Source organism: Heterocephalus glaber, unplaced genomic scaffold (genome assembly GCF_053883595.1).
Source record: "Heterocephalus glaber isolate CG9 unplaced genomic scaffold, H.glaber_assembly_v1.0 deba00000331, whole genome shotgun sequence".
NCBI classification, from domain to species: domain Eukaryota; kingdom Metazoa; phylum Chordata; class Mammalia; order Rodentia; family Bathyergidae; genus Heterocephalus; species Heterocephalus glaber.
The window spans coordinates 60868676-60889856 of NW_028258142.1; the positions used below are offsets into that span (position 1 = coordinate 60868676).

The following is a 21181-nucleotide window of genomic DNA, read 5'->3' on the forward strand; positions in this document are numbered from 1 at the left end:
ATTAAGTCTAGAAGACTTTTGGTGGAGTTCTTGGGGTCTTCTATATAGAGTATCATGTCATCTGCAAATAATGACAATTTGACTTCTTCATTTCCTATCTTTATTCCTTTTCTTTCTTTCTCTTGCCTAATTGCCATGGCTAATGTTTCCAGAACTATATTGAACAAGAGTGGTGATACTGGACATCTTTGTCTTGTTCCTGATTTTAGTGTGAAGGATTTCAGTTTTTGACCATTTAGTATGATATTGGCTGTTGGTTTTTCATAGATGGCTTCTATCAGTTTGAGGTAGAGACCATCTATTCCAATGTTTTGTAGGGTTTTTATCATAAATGCATGTTGGATTTTGTCAAATGCTTTTTCTGTGTCTATGGAGATAATCATATGGTTTTTGTCCTTGGCTCTATTGATATAGTGTATTACATTGATTGATTTTTGTATATTGAACCATCCCTGCATCCCACTTGATCAGGGTGTATGATCTTCTTGATGATCTCATCTATTTTCTTATCTGTTTCTGCTCTAGAGGCTCTAATCATGTCTTTCACTCTACTCACCATCTCTGTATTTATCTGGGAGATTATTTCTGCTTTGAATTTTTCTAGAGCCTCATGCATCTGCTTTGTTACTTTCTGTGGTATCAGTTCAGTGTGTCCAGGTGGTTGATTATCAGACTTTTTCACCTCATTTCCCCCAGAATTTCCTTTTTGTGGCATGGAAGCCTGCAATTGTGCCTTGCTTAAATGTCTTCTCAGTTTTGATTTTGGTACTGTCCTTGGTTTAATTCCTGGGTTGATATTTCAAAATTGCTTAATGCAGGTATCTTTGTTGCTTGTGTTTAAAACCCTTGTGGAAATATTTCATATAATTTTAAAAGTCTGATGAGGTCATACACTTTTATGCTCCAAAAGCAAAATCCATAAAAGATTGTACCTTCTCCTCCTACCTGGCTCTTCCCTCAAAGTCAACTGCTCTCCTTAGGTTTTTACATAGCCTTCCAGAATTCCATGATGTAAATAAATTATTTTCTTCTCCTTTTAAACTAATACATTATTATCCAAATTACTACATAAAAGAGCCCATTTACTGTATATTTTCCATGACAGAGATTTTTTTTCCTTCTCTGCTGACAAAGCCCCTCTGGGACGGCTGCTCCCTGTCCAGCATCCTCGAGTTCAGAGGGACTGGGAACAGTGCGGCCCCACAGTCTCAGCACAAGGCTATGAGGGTGATGTGAGGGGCTATCTCCAGGTGCCCCTTAAATAGCTGTGGTCATTCCCAAGGGCGGAAGAGCCCCTGCTTCGAGTCCCCCCGTTCGATACACCTCAGGAATCCCGTGGCAGTAGCCAGAGGAAGCCGGAGCCAAACTCTCCCCAGAAAGGCAGGGAGGGAACCAGGCCTTGGGAAGGTGCGCAGTTAGATCTGACTGCTTGAGTGGAACCTGCACCACTGCCGGAAAAATCACCACAAACCTACTCCTTCTCTTGACCCTGGACCCGGGCCCTCGGGAAGGCCCATCCCAGGATTTAGTTCATCCTCGGACTCAGGGTCAGTCCAGGAGGCTGCAAGGGCATAAGTGCCAGCAAAGCGATGCCCAGCTACCTAGAGCTCACTCTCTGAGGGGAAGGACACTTACCGGCTAGGGCACTGTACCAGTGCTGCAGAGTAAACTACACCTCCGATGAACAGTGATTGGACAAAAGGCAACATGCCCAGCAAGGGACGCCAAGGCCACACAGACGCCTCCTCCCTGAGGTGGGTCTACCTGGTGGGAGTCAGGCTTGAGTGTCAGGCTCCCACCCAGCAGGGACCTGGAAGGCCTTAGGCCTAACGTGCACTGACCGCTCACCCTGGATCCCTTTTGTGAAGAGCCCTTCACAGCACCCCATAGGCCTGGAACTGACCCTGTATATCACCGCAGCCAATTGTCAGTTATCTGTGAACTGATCATTAAAATTTCAGTTTACTCAGGAGCAAATCATGCTCTCAGAAGCAGATCAACTAGTTCTTAGCTGTCCCTGCTTCTTTCGTTTTAGTACTTATCTTTCACTCAGCTTGCAAGGCAAGACTTTCTGTGGAATGCCTGGCCTGTCCCTCTAGGAGCACTGACTATGGAGGGTGGTGGAGGGGCTGCCTGCCTGCCCTCTACCATCTCTGCCCGTGTGGCTAAGAACTCGGGCATCTGGTGACAGAGGAGCCCCCCTCCAAGTGCTCAGGGCATGCATGGACTAGAAGAGGCTCCGCCAGGAAATGCAGTGCCTCCTGAGCCTTCCTGGGAGAAAGCAGAATAAATATTTCAAAGCCACACATGAAAGATGCCAGGCTCAATTGTAGTACTTCTGGCTCTGTTAAAGATGGTAAATGAAGATGGACAATACTTCCATTTTTGAATTTAACTAGAATTCTAAAGGTTGTCAGTTTGGTCATCACATATTTTTTTCTGGGGATTTTAGAAATCTTTTTTGTTTGTTTTTAAGTCACCCCCTTTTCCAGGCCAATAAAGCAGTGTTAGTTTAATACCAGAGGTTGATTCTGCTTTCCTGAAATCAATCTAAGAGCAGCAATGAGATGTGGCTAGGATTTTTTTCCAGTCACTGTGCATGCGACAGAATAAAAAGATGTTTGAGAAATTAATACAGTATTTACCTCCTGGAGATTACTTTGTATCCTTTTGAAGATTATCTTTAATTTTACAAAAGCAGAAAAAGAAAGACTAAAAATGTGCAATAAAGATGTTTACTCAATAAAGGACTCTATTATTCATTTATTATTAATATATCTTAATGAGATAAGAGATACGAGATAAGAAGAATTTTTACCGACCAAATAATATTTGGGGAGCTTAAACTTTGTTATTGTTTTGGATTTCTATAGGAAAGTTTGGGTTTTCTTTTTCAGGTAGGATGTGATCAGGTTTGGAAATTTGTTTGTTTGGGTGGGCAGAGGGTGGAAGCTGGGCCTCACCTGTGCTGGGCAGGTGCTCTGCCACTGAGCTAAATCCCCGGCCCCTCCAAACTTTTCAGAAGCAACTTTTCTTTGAAAGGCCACAGGGAGGGGCTGGGCAAAGGCAGATTGGTTTGTAACTTCTTTTTATATTTCACATTTAGAAACTGACTTTTAAAAATTTCATTTTCATTGACATACGTTCTTACATTTCTCATCTTTGTTAACTTTAAATTATTCACCTCAATCATTCATGGCCTGCTTTGGATTTTATTCTTTGGTTTTCACATTGGACAGCCCTGAAAAGAATTTACATATACAGAAAAACTGTAAGTAGATCTACAACTGCCAAAGGTAGATTGGTATCACAGGCGAATTTTTAAAACCTTACCACCTGCTCTTGAGAACTTTGCCCAGGGAAATGGGTTCATCATGTAAGCTCCTCCATTATAATGTGCTGGTCAGGTGCCGACAACATTAGAAACAGTGAAAAGGGAGACAGGGGCAGGTGCTCTGAGGGCAACGCGACACTTACATAGCGTGTGCACGGTGACAACAGGGTGGGTTATTTACCCGACATCCAGAGATCAGAAAACAGCGTTAAGATGCCCGTGTCAGTGAATAAAATGGAAACGTCTTTTTAAACGAGCTCGGGACATTAGATAGGGAGGTTCTGAGTGGGCGCCCAGAGGCACTGACAACTGCACTGAGATGTGCATCGGACAGAGAACAGTGAGCGCACACGGCCCAGGGTCCCACGTCCCGTGCTGTCTGCCCTCCATTTCCCTCCCGTGTTTCCCGCCAGAAAAAACTCTGAAGTTAGCGCGTGTGAGGGTAGGGATGGGAGCCCTGTGGCTTTACGTATTTCTTAAGAGGCAGAGGCCTCTGCTCACCAAACTGTACTGTATTATAAAGTTCACCGATGGAAGCAGAACTTTATTAAATAGTGGTCATACACATATTTTGTATGCAATTATGTCGACTAAAATATAACACTTTATATAAAAGACTCACGATAAGATTAGTCCTATAGTGTATCGTTTGTATGCAAGACCCGTTTTCTTCCCATCTGTAAACATTCACCCCGGTACCCTTTCTTCACTCTCGAAAACCTTGACAAACTCTTAGCTGCCTTCCCTGACCCTTGCATCTTAAAGTTCACTATGTTTCTGCTGGAGGCAAACCGAACTTTCCGTACCAGTCTCAGTCTTCCTGAGAATCACGTACCATGTGACGCGGGGCTCTGGCCAGCCTGCCACGGAGCAGTGCAGTTTCACGCTCTCCTTCTCCCACACCGTGTGGGAGCGAGGTTTAATGATGAACTCCGGAGCGTGGAGAAGATGGTCCTCATTCAACTTTCCATGATATGCCTGGGTTTCTTCTAACTGAAACGAACAAACATATCACCAAAAGATCACTACGTCAAAGTAACTTCCGATGCTAAAATAACATGTAGAAGCAAAATTTTTTGTTCTTCCATCTGGTTATTTTTGCATTTACATAAAATGCATTCCCCCCTCTTTAAAAACAGATGTACTTATTTAACATTTAACATTCTAAGCTTGGGCAAAGTTTCTAAAGTGGATTTCTTAAGGTTTTTTATGGGAACCTTAATTTCTTTAAAATCTGGAATTTCATGAGGTTTAAAACTTAAGTTTAAAACTTTCTTTAGCCTGCATAGTTTGATGTCTCTTTCCTTTTCTTCAGTTTTGTCATTCCATAAGCCACTTATCTCTTCATCTGAAACCAATCAATCTGTATTTATACACACACACACACACACATGCACACAAGCACTCATGCACGTGCATGCGTTAACTTGTTACATGCATTTCCACTTTTGTGAGTAGCATTAAACTGTCTGTTCTTACTGTTTTTCTCAGGGACAGGAGGTCTGCCTTTTCTCGAATGGTGGCTTCCCTTGACTTTTCAAATGTTTCCTCCTGCTCCAAGGTAGATGTGGCCTGTTTGGACACGGCAGACCGTTTGGATCTTGTGAGTTGTTTGGACGTCCTGATCTCTTCCTCACTAGCAAGGAGATTTCTCTGGGCTATATAAGCAGCCGCCTCTTTAATTCTCTCTTCTTCTGTGTCTGTAATTCCACTGACGTGCACTTGCCTAAAACACAGTAATAGCAAAACATGAAACTTGTGGATTGCCTAATTTTACGAAGTTACCAGACCTCAGACCCTGTCCTGTGCCCAGAGAAAACCTGACATTAAAAACAACTGGTAGTTGCGTGTGTAATCCTAGCACTATTGAGGCTGAGGCAGGAGGATCCCTGCAAGTTCAAGGCCAACCTGGACTACATAGCAAGACCCCATCTCAAAACACTAAAAACTAAAAAACCAAACTGGTAAATCAGAAGTTGCCTCCTCATTAGTGGAAATGGTCTTCCTCTCAACAAATAATGGTAATGATGGGCCTGGGACTTAGCTCAGTGGTTCTGCCACCTACCTCGAAAGTGAAAGGTCCCGAGTTCGATCCCCCGGACCAAATACATAAATAAATGATGTTAATGCTGGTCCTGATTCTGGTGCTTTACCCATACATTATCGCATTCCATCCACTCAAAGTAAACATCATTTCAAATTAGACAGTTGGCAACAAGGCTCAGGGAAGTTAGATAACTCATCTAAGGCCGGTACCCAATACCCCGGTTACCCCAGTTATTTAAGTATGGTTTGGTTTACAATGAAACACAAAGCTACGACTTCCCTTCTAGAAAAGACAACACTGTAAAAGGGACACAGCTCGTGTGCCTGTGACCCTGATACAGGACTAAGTGTCTGATCTGGATCTGTAACTTGGCTGATGCAATGCATTTCCCAAAGCTACTGTATGATAAATATATTCTAAATTCATATAAGAGCCTATGGCTGGGCGTGGTGGTGCACGCCTGTAGTCCCAGCATTGGGGGGCTGAGACAGGAGGATTATTGTGAATTCAAGGCCAGCCTGAACTACATAGTGAGACCCAGTCTCAAAGGAAAAAAAAGAAGAGCCTTATGCCTATTGGGTTTCTTTCTAGGACAGTAAAGGTTGTGAGTGTGTGTTTTCAAAATGACAATCTTCATTTATGCTCACAGCAACATCCAAAAGTGCTATGCCTAGTATGGGAGTTTATGACAGAATTTATGCAGGGATTTATTAATGTTAAAAATGTTCTGATTATTTTTAGCCACCTTTAATCCCTTTGTTATAAATTCCATTGCATGTTTTAATGAGAAAGTGTATTGATTATGTTGAAAAGTCTCTTGAAACTGTTGTGTAGGCTAAACTGATGTGCTGTTTGTTTATTTACTTATTTACTTACTTACCACTGGGGCTTGAATCCAGAGCCTTGTACCTGACAAAGCACACATTCTACCACTGAGCTACACTCCTAACCCCTTAAATGTTTCCTTTTCATACAAAGTGAGAGACAGGCAAAAGACAGAACACTCTCCTCCTCTAGCCTCGCCACCTGCTGCCGAATTAGATGGACATTGCAGCACCTCGAGGGGCTGGTTCTGAGCGTGCATCCCAGGCACCTGCAGGTGCTTCTCTGACAGTTTGTGTTACGGACTGGGGGGCAGCAAATAAAGAGCTAACCCCAATGTTGTTTAATCCCCAGCCTTTTTATGTGGGCATAGGGCAACTGTGACTTAGGTCTCTGAAACGTCAGAAAGGAACCGCCAGGGCAGCAGAAAGAGGTCGGTAACATCACATCCCTTCCTGGTCTCAGCGAGGATCTACTTTCCATGCCACTGGCTCTGGAGGGCGGTGTTTCGAGCACTACCCTGTGTCAGGAGTAACCCTCTGTCCCCGGACAGGAGCCCGGAGGCCGGGGGACCCCGCCTGGCTCTTCCGGTGTCCCAGACATGTTTCCTCTCAAGCCTCCTTCCAAAGCTGTCACCGCTGGAAAGTGTGTATATGATAGAGACAGAGAACTGGCGGGACACAGTCTTCTGATATAATTTGAAGTTTATCTAGAAATAGATTAACAATCAAGTTTCTACTGAATGGATAAAAGCAAGTAATTCAAATTATGGTTTTATTTACTCCCAGTGAATAATGAACCAAGATATTTTTCATCTAACTAAACATAGCATCTGGAGTTCTATTCTTTTCAGTTCGTTCAACATTTTACCTTTTTTTTTTTTGTACTGAGAATTGAGCTCAGGGCCTTTGCACTGAGCTACATCCTTTTTAAAGATTTTATTTTGAGACAGGGTCTCACTAAGTTGTTAAGTTACCCAGGCTTGGCTTGAACTTGTGATCCTCCTGCCACTGGGATCACAGACATTTTATTCCTTTGAACCTCTCCTTATAACAGTTTTCAATCAAGGATCCCAGTCCATTCCAACTAGTCTCATAAGTGACATTGTGCTCCAATTGTTCTCTTCTGCCCTTATATACTTCTTCTGTGATGGCAAAGATTTCTGAAAAGGAAACCCTTGTTTACAATGAGCACAGCTTTCTAGTGCAGGGCTGCAAGCTTCCTAAGAGCTTCCTCAACCCGTATATGATGAGTGCTCAGATTACTACTATCTGACCTCATGCACCCGCCGACCTCTAACAGTCAAAGCAGAACGAGAAAGCGCACGCACCGCCCAGAATAAATAGGCACCATGTAGTTTCCTGGCAGATTTTCCTTCTCCTCTCCGGATTGAAGACTGTGCTTTGCTCTCTTTGTTTTGGGGCTCAAGCTGGATGAATAATCTTCTAGCAGCAAACTGGAGCCGGTAAGCCTGAAATAAAACCCATGTTAGACAATAACAAAATGTGCATGTAAGATATTCAAAAGACTGATCAAAGAAAGTTTATACCGGGGAGTTTTCCCAGAATCTTAGATCTCTAATATTATTACCTTTTATCTTTGCAAGTGGAACTGAGTTAGAAAGATCTCAAATACATAAACGCATTCTTAGATGCAAATCAAAACAGAAAACGAGTAATCTCATGACCTTTACCACCCTTAATGTTTCAAGGGAAAAAAGCAATGCTTTTTATATTTTCAAGTAGCCTTTATTATTAAGTTAGTGTTTGATATTTAGGCAGTCTGTCATACATGGTTTTAATACATCTTGCATCCAAATCTTTTCAGAGGGTTGTGAATAAGGCCCACATTTTGGAAAAGGGACCAGCGTTTCACACTGTGGGTCTTGGAAGGTCCGTGCTTACTGCAAGCATATTCCTGCGTGTGAAGGACCCCAGACTCACTGCACAGTAGAGCTAAAGTATGATTGAACCCCGGCTCAGAGGGTGCAGGGGTGAGCTCCAGAGCCCCTGGCCAGTGTGTGCATACAGCTGCCAATGCTCTGCCAGGGAGCCAGTGCACTAAGCCAGAAGCTATTATGAGAGCAAGATCGCAGAGCAGAAGGACTCATGAAACCAGAGGGAGACTCTTGACCTGCATGGTTCTTGAAGGAGATGCATTTTCATACGAACGTCACGCTTGGCTTGGGGACCCCTGCAATCAATCTGTGACTCAAGGCAAAAGCCCGAGGTGCCCACGGCAATGATGGGTGAGAACAACAGGCATCCACATGGAAACTCTGTCCTATCCTGGTGACTTTTTTTTTTTCTGGTACTGGGGATCGAACTCAGGACCTTGAGCTTTCGAGGCAGGTGGTGGAACCACTGAGCTAAATCCCCAGCAAGAAACATTAATGTGAAGGGAAACCCCTGGTCTGGAGAATCCTCGAGGAGAAGGCGAAGCCGGTGAGCAGTGTGGCAGGGGAAAAACCAAGCTGCCCAGTTGACACAAACCATTCAAACCTTGACCCTGCTCTGATCTCTGAAATGATTTGGAAAAGCAAAAGGGATCACTGAAGTCAAACGAAGACAGAGCGCAAAGCAGACAGTGATGCAAGAAAACCAGCAGCGCTGTGTAGAACCAGAAGGGCCCTGGACTGGGAGTGTGGCAGCCTCCTGCCTAGGATCCTTCAGAATGACCACACAGGAATGGAAGGTTTCCCCCGCACTGCCTTACCCCAACCCGGGGGAGTGCTGGTTCTTTTTCTGGGATCAGCAGTAAAACTAAAAGACCTGAAGTGAGGCTTGTGGTTTGGTTACCAGTTGGAAGCCAGTGTGAAATTTGTCCCTGGCCGCAGCTCCAGGCAGCAGCAATGACTGTATTCTTTGGCCCAGCAGGTCACAGGGTACAGGCTGTGCTCAGGCAGGGCTAAGTTTAAAGTGGACTTTCCCTCCACCCCTGTATGCCATTCCTGGACAAACACAATTCATTACGGACTTCGGTGTTCCACTGCCTTCTCTGTTTCTAGAACAGTTGCATTATATATACAGGTACATGAAATACTTGTCATAATGCACTGTTGGGTCTATGAATGCACAGTTGTAAAATATGATAATAATACAAAGGAGGGGACAGGAAATGGAGCTATCTTATAGCAAAGTTTCTGTGTCTTACTAGTATTAAGTTAGTATAAATATGAAGTAGATGGTGATAGGTTAATGTGTACTTTGTAATTTCTAAAGCCATTACTACAAAAATAACTTAAAGAATACAGCAAGAAATAAAGGAATTAAATATGATACACTAAAAAATTCTATTTGTACAAAGTAGGACAGTAAAAGAAGAACAAAGGAAAAAGATATGATAAGATATACTTAAAAAAATCAAGTGGCAGACATAAATCCAACATATCAATAATTTTATTAAATGTGAATGAAATGAAAACCCCAAGGAATAGGAAGCAAATGTCAGATTAGAAGGAAAAAATTCCAATTACTCCAATTCATGTTGCCACAAGAGCCACGTTCTAATTTTTAAGATACACATATGTAACGTAGAAGAATGAAAAAGGTTATGCAAACAGGAGTCATAAAGAACTGGAGAAGCTATATTTATATCAAGCAAAGTACAGTGTAAATCCAGAAGTAATAGAGACAATTAGGGACATTTCATAATGACAAAAGGGTCAATCCCTTAGAAAAACATAACAATTAAAAATGTGCATGTACATAACAGAGCCCCAAAGCACATAAAGAAATGATAGAATTGAAAAAAGAAACCTGAAAAATAATACTGAGAGGCTTCAGTACTCCACTGTCAACCCATGATGGGACAACTAGACAAAAAGCAAGTAAAGACACAGAATACTTGAATAACTACTTATCACCTTGACCTAACTGACTTGTTCTTTTCAACATTCTCAAGGAGATCATATGTGTTACTCCACAAAACACTCTCAATCAATTGAAGAAGATTGAAATCACAGGTAATATCTTCCCTGGCAACAAGAACCTACAACAGAAAGAAATTTGGAAAAATCTTCAAACATCAAGAAATGAACAATATATTTCTAAATATGCTAGTGTTCAAAAAATAAGTGAGAATGGGAATTAGAAAATATTTTATGTGAAAATAAGAATACAACATATTAAAATTTATAGGATATAGGTGAAGCACTGCTTACAGGTAAGTTTATCGCTTAAGTGTCTGTGTTAGGAAAAAAGATCTCACATTAGAAACCAAAGATTTTAAGAAGATAGAAAAAATAGCGGGGCATGGTGGTGTATCCCTGTAATCCCAGCACTTGTGAGGCTAAGGCACGAGGATTGCCATGAGTTCAAGGCTAGCTGGTAGTGAGTTCAAAGCAGCCTAGACTATACACCAAGACCCTGTCTCAAACAAACGAACAAATAATACCAAAGATAGAAAAAAGATTGACCCTTTGGAGGTTGGGGTTTATCTGAGAGATACAAACAAACTCTTTTTCTAAATACTGTTACATATTGGGGGTACAACAGGTTCAAGTTCATGACTAGCTGCACAGCTGTACCACACAAAGGTTAAGCCATCTGTTTGGTTATAACATGTTTCTCAGGGGTGTATGATACTCAACAGTAAATGCCATCAGTAAGATGCTGAGAACTCTAAGTCAGAGGTGTGTGCATGTGTGTGAGCACACGTGTGTGTGTGTGTTTTCCAATTTACTCTTGAAAATGGCTGAAAAAATATATTGAATCAATAACCCAAGAGACGCTGAAAAACTTCAGTGAATGCTACCGACTCTGCTGATAAACTGATAAACGTGAGAGTCATATGTGAAAATGAAAGTGGTTTAGAAATCTGCTAATCCCGTTAGTGTCAGAACAAATAAAATGGCATTCAGAAATCTCTACAGGTGTGCATAAACTTTATGCCTGAAACTTCACCATTTTCAACACAAATTGAAGGAAATTCGGACGGCAGAGATAAGGCTTCCTCCACAAGCAGAGAAAGAAAAGATAGTTAGTGTTATGCATCCAAAACGGGTCACTTATCAAAATATTTTTGCAAGTGTTGTAAAAAGTATTCACCTTGAGTGAAGCAATGTAGCTTATTGACTATTGCAAACGTTTTCCAAAGCTAACTATTGAAGATTCTGATTCATTAATGTTCAAGACGTTTTTGCTTAAAGTTTTAAAGCAATATCCATGTTTCCATCATTTGAAAAGAAAACTTTTATTCTTTATATTTTTATATTTCTTTGCTTAGTAATTTCTGGAGTGTAACTGAAAATAATCATGTGCTTTTTATATAAATATAATAAATGCATGCAGATTTGTAGTCTTTTTAATATTTTGTGTAGTTCAGCACATACTAGTAGTGAATGCTTCTCTTGGATACACATGATCTATGCTGTAGTTTTATTGACCATGACCTCTGCAAGGTTGAACTAAACACAAATTAAATATTAGGAAAATACGATTAAAAGTAGAGAGGAAATCAATGAAATAGGAAACAGAACAATAAATAGAAAATATGAAACAAAAGTTGGCTCATTGAGCAGACCAAGAAAATTGACAAAATTTTGCTAGACTGACCGTGAAAAAAAGACATAAATTATTAAAATCATGAATGAAAGAGGAGACATCACTACAAACCCTAGAGAAATTAAGAGGTTCATAAAGAAATAGTATAGATTCCTTTATACCTACAAATAAAACTCCTTAGATGAAAATGGAAAAACTCCCATAGAAACTCAAGTTACAAAAACTAATTTTAGAAGAAATTTTAAAATAGGGACAGATCAATAACAAGTAAAGAAATTGAATTAGTAATTTAAAATATTTCCACAATGAAAAGCCCATGTCCCAGTGGCTTCACTGATAAGTGTGGGAAATATTTAAGAAGAAACAATACCAATCATTTTCAAGCTGTTTTAAAAAATAGAGAAAGGAAGCCAGTGTGGTGGCGCGCTCCTGTAATTCTAGCACTCTGGAAGAATAAGACAGGAGGATTGCAAGTTTGAGTCCCACTTGGGCAATTTAGAGAGACCTTGTCTCAAAATAAAAAATAGTAAAAGGACTGGGAATGTAGCTCAGTGTGAAGGACCCAGGTTCAATCCCCAGTACAGAGAACAAACAAACAAATAATAAAAATAGAGAAAGGAACACTGTTCAAGTCATTCTATAAGGCCAGTATTACCTGATGTCAAAGCCAAACAAAGACTTTATAATTTTAGTTTCTTTTTTTTTTTTTTTTGGTACCGGGGATCAAACTCAGGACCTTACCCTTGCGAAGCAGGTGGCAGAACCACTGAGCTAAATCCCCTGCCCTAAGACTTTATAATTAAACAAAAGTACAGATCAATATCCTTTATGAACAAAGATGCAAAAAAAAATCCTTCACAAAATATTTAAAAGCTGAATCCAGCAACATATAAAAGCAGGAATGCAAGGTTGATTTAACATTTGAAAATCAGCACCATATACCATATCAGCAGGATAAAGAATAGAAACCATATCATCATCTCAACAGATGCAGAAAAGGCACTTGACAAAATTCAGCATTTGTACATGTTAAGAGATTGTGCTCTTAAGAAAATGGAACTAGAAGGGAACTTCCTCAACTTAATAAAAGCCATCTATGAAAAATCTAGCTAATATCATATTTAACAGTAAAAAACTAAATGCCTTCTTCTGAAGGCTGGAACAAAGCAAGGAAATCTGCCCATGCCCTCCCCTTTTCAGTATTTTACAGGAGGTTCCAGTCAAGGTGATTAGTTAAAACAAACAAATAAAAATCAGGAAAGAAAAAGTCTACATTTAGTTACATATAATATCTCTTATATGTAGACAATCCGAAGGAATCTATATACACAAAAAATGCCAGTGTTAATAAACAAATTCATCCAGGTTATTGGATACAAAAATCAAAACAAAAAAATCAATTGTACCAGCAATTGAACATGTACCATGTACTCCAATGAACAATGCAAAAATATAACTAAGATAACTCCGTACTAGCATGAACCAGAATGAAATATTTAGGAATAACATAGAAGTATACTTGTACATCAAAAATTGTAAAACATTTAAAAAATTACAAAACATTATAAGCACAAAAAGATGTAAATAAATACGTATTTCATGTTCATGATTTGGAAGACTCAACATTAAGATGGCACATTTAAAAAAATTGACTTGCAGATCCAACATAATCCTTATCAAAATCCCAACTGTTCTGTGTTGTTGTTGTTGTTGTTGTTTTGTGTTCTTTTTGGTACCGGGGATCGAGCTCGGGACCTTGCACTTGCGAGGCAGGTGGCGGAACCACTGAGCTAAATCCCAGCCCCCAAATGTTCTTTTTTTAAATTTATAGAAATGACAAGGTGATTCTAAAATTTATATGGAAATATAAAGAAACTACATAGACAAAAAATAATGTAAAAGAAGAACTAAGTTTGAAGACTTACGTTCACCAATTTCAAAATATTTTATAAAGCAGCAATAATTAAGACAATGTGATACTGGATTGACAGGGACATAGATTAACGGCACAAAATTCAGAGTTCAGAAATAAGTAATTACACTCATGATTAATTTAAAAAAAAATAATAATAGTGCCAAGGCGCAGGGGGCCAGCCTCACACCCGGGGGCGCAGCGGGAGTCGCTACCCCGGTCAGCCCCAGCCGGGACGGGACGCGGGAGAGGCCGCTCGCCCAGGCTCGGGCGCACGGGAGCAAGGACGCAGGGGCCCGCGCTGCCCGTGAGGCCTCGGAGGCGAGCGCCGGGCTCGGACGCCACGGGACTGGCTCGGTGGACTGTCCCCCTCGAGGGAGCCGTTGGATAGAAACCGCAGACCGTGGGACGTGTGCTGAGCCAGCCTTCCTGCTCCTCAATGGGAGCGCTTGTGCAACTGAACACAACCTAAGTATGGTATGGATATGGGAAGCCAACATCCTTCCATTACTAGACTTCAGGAAATCCAAAAGGAAGTAAACAGATGGAACAGCAAGTAATCAGCTTCAGTGGTCTGCCACTTGACAAGAATTAGAAGAAACTGGAGCGGATTCTAACAAAGCAACTGTTTGAGAGAGACTCTGTAGATTCCGAAGGCAAAGGGGTCATTCAGCAAGCTAGGAAGAGGGTGGCTCCTTCTCAAAGAGTTGGAGCAGGATCCAAACCACCCGCCTCGGTTCGAAATACAGAACATCCAGGAAGCGCAGGCCCTCCTGAAAGAGAAGATCGTGCCCTTCTACAGCGCAGGCAGCCACATGACTGATGACACTGAGGAAGGCACCCAGGATATCATTCTGAGGCTGACCCACGTTAAAACCGGAGCCAAGATCGCTTTACGGAAAGCACGGTATCACACTCTAACCAAAATCTGTGCCGTGCAAGAGATTGTCGAAGGCTGCGTGAAAAAGCAGCCTTCCCTGCCACTTTTTGAAGATGCACACCCTTCTGGCGCCAAGATCAACTCTGATGTGTGAAGTGAACCAGACCAGAGGTGTGGTCGCGGCGCTCCTGATGGGCGTGGACGGTAGTGAGGCTGATTGCCGATCTGGATGCTCTAGATGTGTGCGGGCACACAGAAATCAGAAACTATGGGAGGGAGGTGGTGGAAGACATCAACAAATTACTGAAGTATTTGGATTTAGAAGAGGAAGCCGAGACTACACACGCATTTGACCTGAGACATAACCATTCCTTTTTTTTTGGTACCGGTGATGGAACTCGGGTCCTTGCGCTTGCGCAGCAGGCGACGAAACTACTTAGCTAAATCCCCGGCCCCAGAAGCACTCCATTTTGAAAATAGAAAAGGTCCTCAAGAGGATGAGAGAAATAAAAAATGAATTTCTTCAAGCTCAGAACCCTCTTGAATTGTACCTGAGCTCCAAGACAGAACTGCAGGGTTTGACTGGACAGCTGGATGAGGTAAGTCTTGAAAGAGACCCCTGCATCTGGAAGCCAGGAGAAGGGCTGTGACTGAAGTGCAAACCCTGACCACTCACGAAGACCTGAAGGAGGCGCTGAAGAAAAGGAAGCGGTTTGCCTGTGAGGAGCCCCCCTCACACCAGGCAATCTGGGATGTGCTCGGAAGCCTGTCGGAGGTCCAGGGAGAAGTCCTCTTGATCCATGGAAACCGAACTAAGAACTACATCCGGCTGGAGGAGCTGCTGACCAAGCAGCTGCTGGCCCTGGACGCCGCGGACCCGCAGGGTGAGCAAAGTGTAAGGCTGCCAGGAAACAGGCCGTGAAGCTGGCCCAGAACACCCTCAGCTACCTCGACCTGAAATCCGATGAGTGGGAGTCCTAAAATGCCAGCGCTCTCGAGGCGATCTGCTCGTTTTGCACTTCATACACACTTTTCTGTACCTATGGAGAGCTTTCAGTTTATGGAGCCCAAATGTGATTTATACGTGCATATTTCAATCTCAGTATTTATGACTTAAGTAAATTATATTCAGGATCTTTGCTGCTTTTGATGTTGCAAGACAAATATTACAGCTCATTAACCTTTCCATTTGGATCATCCATATGATGTGTGGATTGTTTGGTTTGTTTTCTGTTTTGCTTGTGAGTTTTTAATCAGAACATGAAATAGAAGCAGCATTCATAATTTTTAAATGGGCTGTGCAAGCACTGAAATGCAGAAACTTCAGGATCTAGAAATAGATATAACCTTACATAACAGGGAAATTATGAGAAGGAAGAAATTTTTTGGTAACGTCTAAGCAGTAGGTTTTATGCTAAATAAAGCAGAAGGGGTTGTCACTTACAAGGCCTGAATGGTCCCTTATAAGTGGGTCATTTATATATTTATATAAATGCGGAGGGATGGTTTATATGCTGTGTAGATGAGAAGGTGGGGTCATCTATATGTTATATAAATGAGGTGGGACAGTTTGTTTTAAAAAAATAGTGCCAAGGAAATTAATGGGAGAAAGAATAGTCTTTTCAACAAATGATGCTGGTACAATCCATATGTTAAAAAAACAACTTTCATATTCAAAAATTAACTCAAAATGGATCACAGTTTGAAATATAAGAGCTAAAGTGATAAAACATAAAAGGATAAAGAAACTTTTCTTTTTTTGGTACCAGGGATTGAACTCAGGACCTTGTGCTTGCAAGGCAGATGAGGTGCCGCTGAGCTAAATGCCTGGCCCAAGAGAAACTTTCTAAGGTGTTGACTTAGCCCAAGAGTTTTTAGATAATAATACTAACAGCATGATTCAAGGAGAAAAATTTGATGAGTTAAACTTCATCAAAATTTAAAAGTTCTGGTCTTTGAAAGACACTGTGAGAAGAGTGAGAAGAAAAGGCAGAGAATGAGAGAAAACATCTACAAGCATATATGATAAAGAGCTTCTATCAAAAATATTTAAGTTACCATGGCAACTCAATAAGAAAGAAATCCAACTTTAAAAACAGGCAAAAGATTCAAATAGACATTTCACCAAAGAAGACATATAAATGGCCAGGAAACATATAAAAAATGGTCAACATCATTAGTCATTAACTGAATGCAAATCAAAACCACCATGAAGACCTATTGGACATCCACTATCATGGTAAAAATAAATAAGGTAGAAAATAATAAATGTTGGCAAGGATGTGGATAGCCTGGAATCCTCATACATTTGCTGTAGGAATGTAAAATGGTACAACCACTTTAGAAAACAACTGGGTAGTTTCTTATAAAGTTAAGCACAAACTGCATTCAATCTGCTGATAATTTAGAAAGTATAGGAGAAAGTTGACTTTAAAAATTATTGAACAAGGGCTGGGGATTTAGCTCAGTGGTTCTGCCCCCTGCCTTGCAACCGCAAGGACCTGAGTTTGATCCCCGGTACCAAAAAAGAAAAAAATTATTGAACAATCTCTTTTCAGGTCGTTATATGTTACAACACCATCAAATCTTCACGGGTTTATTAACCTTCTGTAGCAATTTTATTTATTCAACACAAAGCTTACTAAGTACCCACAGTATGCACATAGTTTCCTTGACACTGGGGTGGGAGAAGGATAGGAAGATGGTTTTGCTGTCATAAATGGATTAATGTCATTACCACAGGACTGAGTTAAGGTGGTTGTGGGCTTGTTATAAAAGTTAGTCTGGCCACTCTTCTGTCTTCCTCACTTGCACACTCTGTCACCATGTGATGTGTTCTGCCGTGTGACAAGGTAGCCAGAGGTCTCCACTGATGCAGCCCCTGGATCGTGGACGTTCCAGCATCCAGAACCATGAGCCAAATAAACTTGTATTGTTTATAAAGCACCCAATTTGTGATGTTCTGCTAGAGCAGCACAAAACAGAGTACAATAAAGATATATTTAAAACTCTTATTTTTTGAGAGCTTCACAGCAGAGTAGGGGAATAACGTTTTATTATCAATCAAGGAAGAAAAGATGGGAAGAACACATGGAAGGAAGGCAGGTAAGCACGCAGACCAGTGCTGACAAAATCTGAATTCATGGGTTTGAGAGGAAGTTTCTGTCTGGGTTGTCAGGGAATCCTTTGAAGAGCTGGGTGTTGAAAGATGGGTGGGAGATCCCAGGATGACAGAGAGGTGAGTGCAAAAGCTTAAAAATAAGAGCTCTATTTTTATGGCGATTGTCATCAGACTTCCCTGAATGGCATGAAAGCTGAACTCATGTCTATTCTCCTAAGCCCTATCCTTTAAAACTGCATCGTGGCACACATTCACAGCCTGATACTGCACACGCAGAATGCTCAGCTGTCCACCAGCGACAGAGAGGCAGTCTTTGCATGTCCCAGGGCCAGCAGTCAGCGTCCTCTTGGCTTCTCGTCCCCTGGCCAACCCAGTGCAGTTCTGTTGGCGTCGGAAGCCCATCTCTTTCATCTCCGGGACCCTGTGAAACGTTGCCTGGAGACAGCCTCTTTCCTCCTTTGTCCTTTTCTACTGGCCACAGCTCCTCGCCTTGCCAAACTTTAAGGACAACACGTTCTGTGGACTACTGTGAAAAGCTGGTCTGGGATCTGCGTCATCTGGCACTCCTGCTTTGATAGGTGCATCGCGTCCCCACCAGTGCCTTCTACTGAGCTTTGGACTTGTGACCCAGTCTCTAAACGGGAGGCTTTCAGGAGAACCTCTCGGTTAGTGGGAGGCTGGAGAGTCCTTTTTGTTTTTTCTAATGCAAACATGAATTTAATTAGATCAATATTTACTGACATCTAGTGCCAATATTTACTGAATCTAATGTCATAATAAATAAACATCCCCTAGCCTTTTAACTTTTTGGTTTCTTTTGTATAATTAACCTTATATAGTCTGTCTCTACCTCTCTCTCTCTCTCTCTCTCTCATTCTGGGCAATAGAAATATCTCACTTTCAGCCAGGCATGGTGGCACATGCCTATAATCCAAGCACTCAGGAGGCTGAGGCAGGAGGATTGCCATGAGATCAAGGCCAGCCTGAACTACATAGGGAGACCCTGTCTCAACTCCCTGCTCCCTCAAAAGGAAATATTTCACTTTGAGATTTTGAAACTTAATTAGGACTGTGACATTTCACCCCTTCTAGTTATTGTTTTTCCATGATTTAAATAGCTACTGACTAGTCACATTTTCCTCTCCTTTTCAGTAATTTTCTATAGCTAATGGATAGCCATGATCTAAAAGCAAATACCATGGGGGCCTGACCTGCGTTCCAGTATGTGTTTTAGAAAGGGCGAGGGGATAAAACAGAGAGATTTAAATCTCTCTTTTTAGCCATTTCTATTTCAGAAGTTAATTTAAGCAGGTTAGATCATGGCACATTTTTAAGCAGGAACTGAAAGTGTTCTCCTTTTTGGACATTATTATGTTATATTATATTATGCAAGACACTTAGCAGTGCTGCCATGAGATGCCTTATGGAACCTAAGGCTGTCTGTGGGCTGCACTGTCCTGGGCTCCTGAAAGTCTGTCTCCCTCATCCGCTTCACAGCAGCCCAGGTGCTCTTAGCCCGCTGCACACCGAGAAGGTCCAGGGGGCTGAAGACCTACATAAGAGTCACCTGCCTCGGGGCCTGAGGAGTCCCTGCATCCTCAGTGCACCAGGGGACTGCTGGGGAGAGGTGGGCCTGCTGCAGCAGCTCCCTCAGCGTCTGGAGTGGAGAGATATCTGTGGGAAGGTGTGGACTGTGGAGGCCCTGCGGAGGCCCTCAGAGCCCTGGGAGGCGAGCATGGCCCTTCCCTGGCCTCAGAACTCAGCCTACTCCCACTGTGACAGGATGCAGGACGCTGGCCACTCCTTCTCCCCATGGGAGGCACCTGTGGAGGGGAGCCGAGTGCATCCTGGAGGAGTTCAGTACCATCGAAACTTCTTCACTTGCAAAGAACAAATAATACTGACAAACAATATCTCCACTATGAAGCATAGGAAGCCAAGGGCGAATCAATTCTTGTTGAGCCTATTTGGGTGTCTGTGGGAGGAGCCGCCTGAATGAGATGAAGTGTTGGTCCCTTCTTGCTATCGATCCACTCTATAGTTCTATTGTTGTGTGAATTGCCAGTGTGAAACCCCCCAGTCTCTCTCCACAAACAGCCATGTGTTCGCAGCAGCAAGACTGACACATGGCCAGGGCTATGCCCTTGGATTTAGGGTTGGTCTTTGAGGCTCAGAGCACAACTCTATTGCCTTTTAAAGAAGTAACTCTGGCCAGGTGTGGTGGCTCAAGGCCGTAATCTCAGCACCTGAGGAGGCTGAGGCAAGAGGATTCCAAGTTGAACCCCAGCCTGGGCAACTTACTGAGACCCTGTCTCAAAATAAAAAATAAAAAGGATTGGAGACATAGTTCAGTGCGAAGGCCATGAGTTCTATTTCTAGTAACTGGTTTTTCTGTTTTTGTTAGATTTTCCTCTAACCTTCTATCATAGAAGAAGCACTGTAACATCCTTTTGTTGGTACTTAAATACCAGAAGGCAAATCCCAGAATGTTTTGATTTTTGTTATCCAGAAATTACAGTATTTTTCCCTTATGTATAATAATTAAAATATTACTTAGAAACAAAGCCATAAGAACATTTCTAGAAGGAAAAAAGGTAAAAATACTGCCTTCGGCCATTTTCTATTGCTATAAGAAAACATCACAAATTGGGCAATTTATAGAGAATGCAGGTTTTCTTAGCCTGTGGTTCTGGAGGCTGGAAGTGAGTGCCTTGCACTGTGTCATAACATAGTAGAAAGTGGGAGGGGAATAGGCACGTGCAGAAAATATGGAACGTGAGGCCCACCTCGCTTCGTGACAATGTGCTCTCCAGGTAACTAATCAGTCCCGAGTCAGAGCACATTAATCCCCTCACGAGGGCAGAGCCTGGGGGTCCCAAACACATACTAAAGTCCCACCTGTGCTCAACACCATGATACTGGGGACTGAATTTCAACATGAGTTTTGGTGGGGTCCAACCATAGCCAAACCCTGGCAAACACAAACTTTGATATATCAGCAGCTTTCCAAGGGAATTTCATTTCCCATGACTGTCTGCTGGCTCAATACTTTTTTGTAATTCAGATTCAGCTGCTCCAAGGTATTCAGTCTACAACTGAGCTTGAACCATGTACAACTATGCTTGCTCCACTGTGCTTTTCTCACCAAGCTCCAGAAAACACTAACAATGGAATAAGGTATTTCTAAAGCATGACACGGGATCTTTGAGAATGGATAATGAGCAGGTGGTTTCAGCAGCATCGTGGCTCCTATGGAGTCTGAGGATACTCACTGCGTACAGAAGGTCTCTGCGGATCTTCTCACAGCCTCAAGGCTCCCCTTCGGGAGCCCGGGGAACTAGCTCTGTGAGAGTTCTGACAGGAAGAAGACCCGAAGGTCTGGCCCTGTTTGCTGCATCCTCTCTCTCTCTGAGCCTCTGCCACTGGCCGGGCCACAGTATCCGCCTCCTATCTTGGCAACTCACTTCCGCTCTTGCTCTTCCTTGGTCATCTATTCTCCCCTGAATTGGCCACGGTGACCGGTCACAACTTATCGACTGAGTCGATTGCATCACTCTCCTG

The 21181-nt window shown here is 42.2% G+C and overlaps 1 protein-coding gene and 1 pseudogene across 5 annotated transcripts in view; one reads left to right on the top strand and one right to left on the bottom strand.

Moving 5' to 3' along the window:
- Myom1 (myomesin 1) overlaps positions 1 to 21181 on the bottom strand; it is a 116496-nt gene that overhangs the window by 85704 nt on the left and 9611 nt on the right. For all 4 annotated transcript variants that reach the window (XM_004853188.4, XM_021265197.2, XM_004853187.4 and 1 more), the window contains exons 3-5: positions 7534 to 7674; positions 4814 to 5060; positions 4170 to 4327 (exon numbers count right to left, since the gene is read on the bottom strand). In XM_004853188.4, the coding sequence (XP_004853245.1) occupies positions 4170 to 4327; positions 4814 to 5060; positions 7534 to 7674 (546 nt within the window). The remainder of the gene's footprint in view (positions 1 to 4169; positions 4328 to 4813; positions 5061 to 7533; positions 7675 to 21181) is intronic.
- On the top strand, positions 7512 to 15700 carry LOC101726282 (BAG family molecular chaperone regulator 5-like; annotated as a pseudogene). Its single transcript, XR_015444556.1, has 3 exons — positions 7512 to 7668; positions 8031 to 14865; positions 14961 to 15700. The product of XR_015444556.1 is annotated as a BAG family molecular chaperone regulator 5-like (transcript).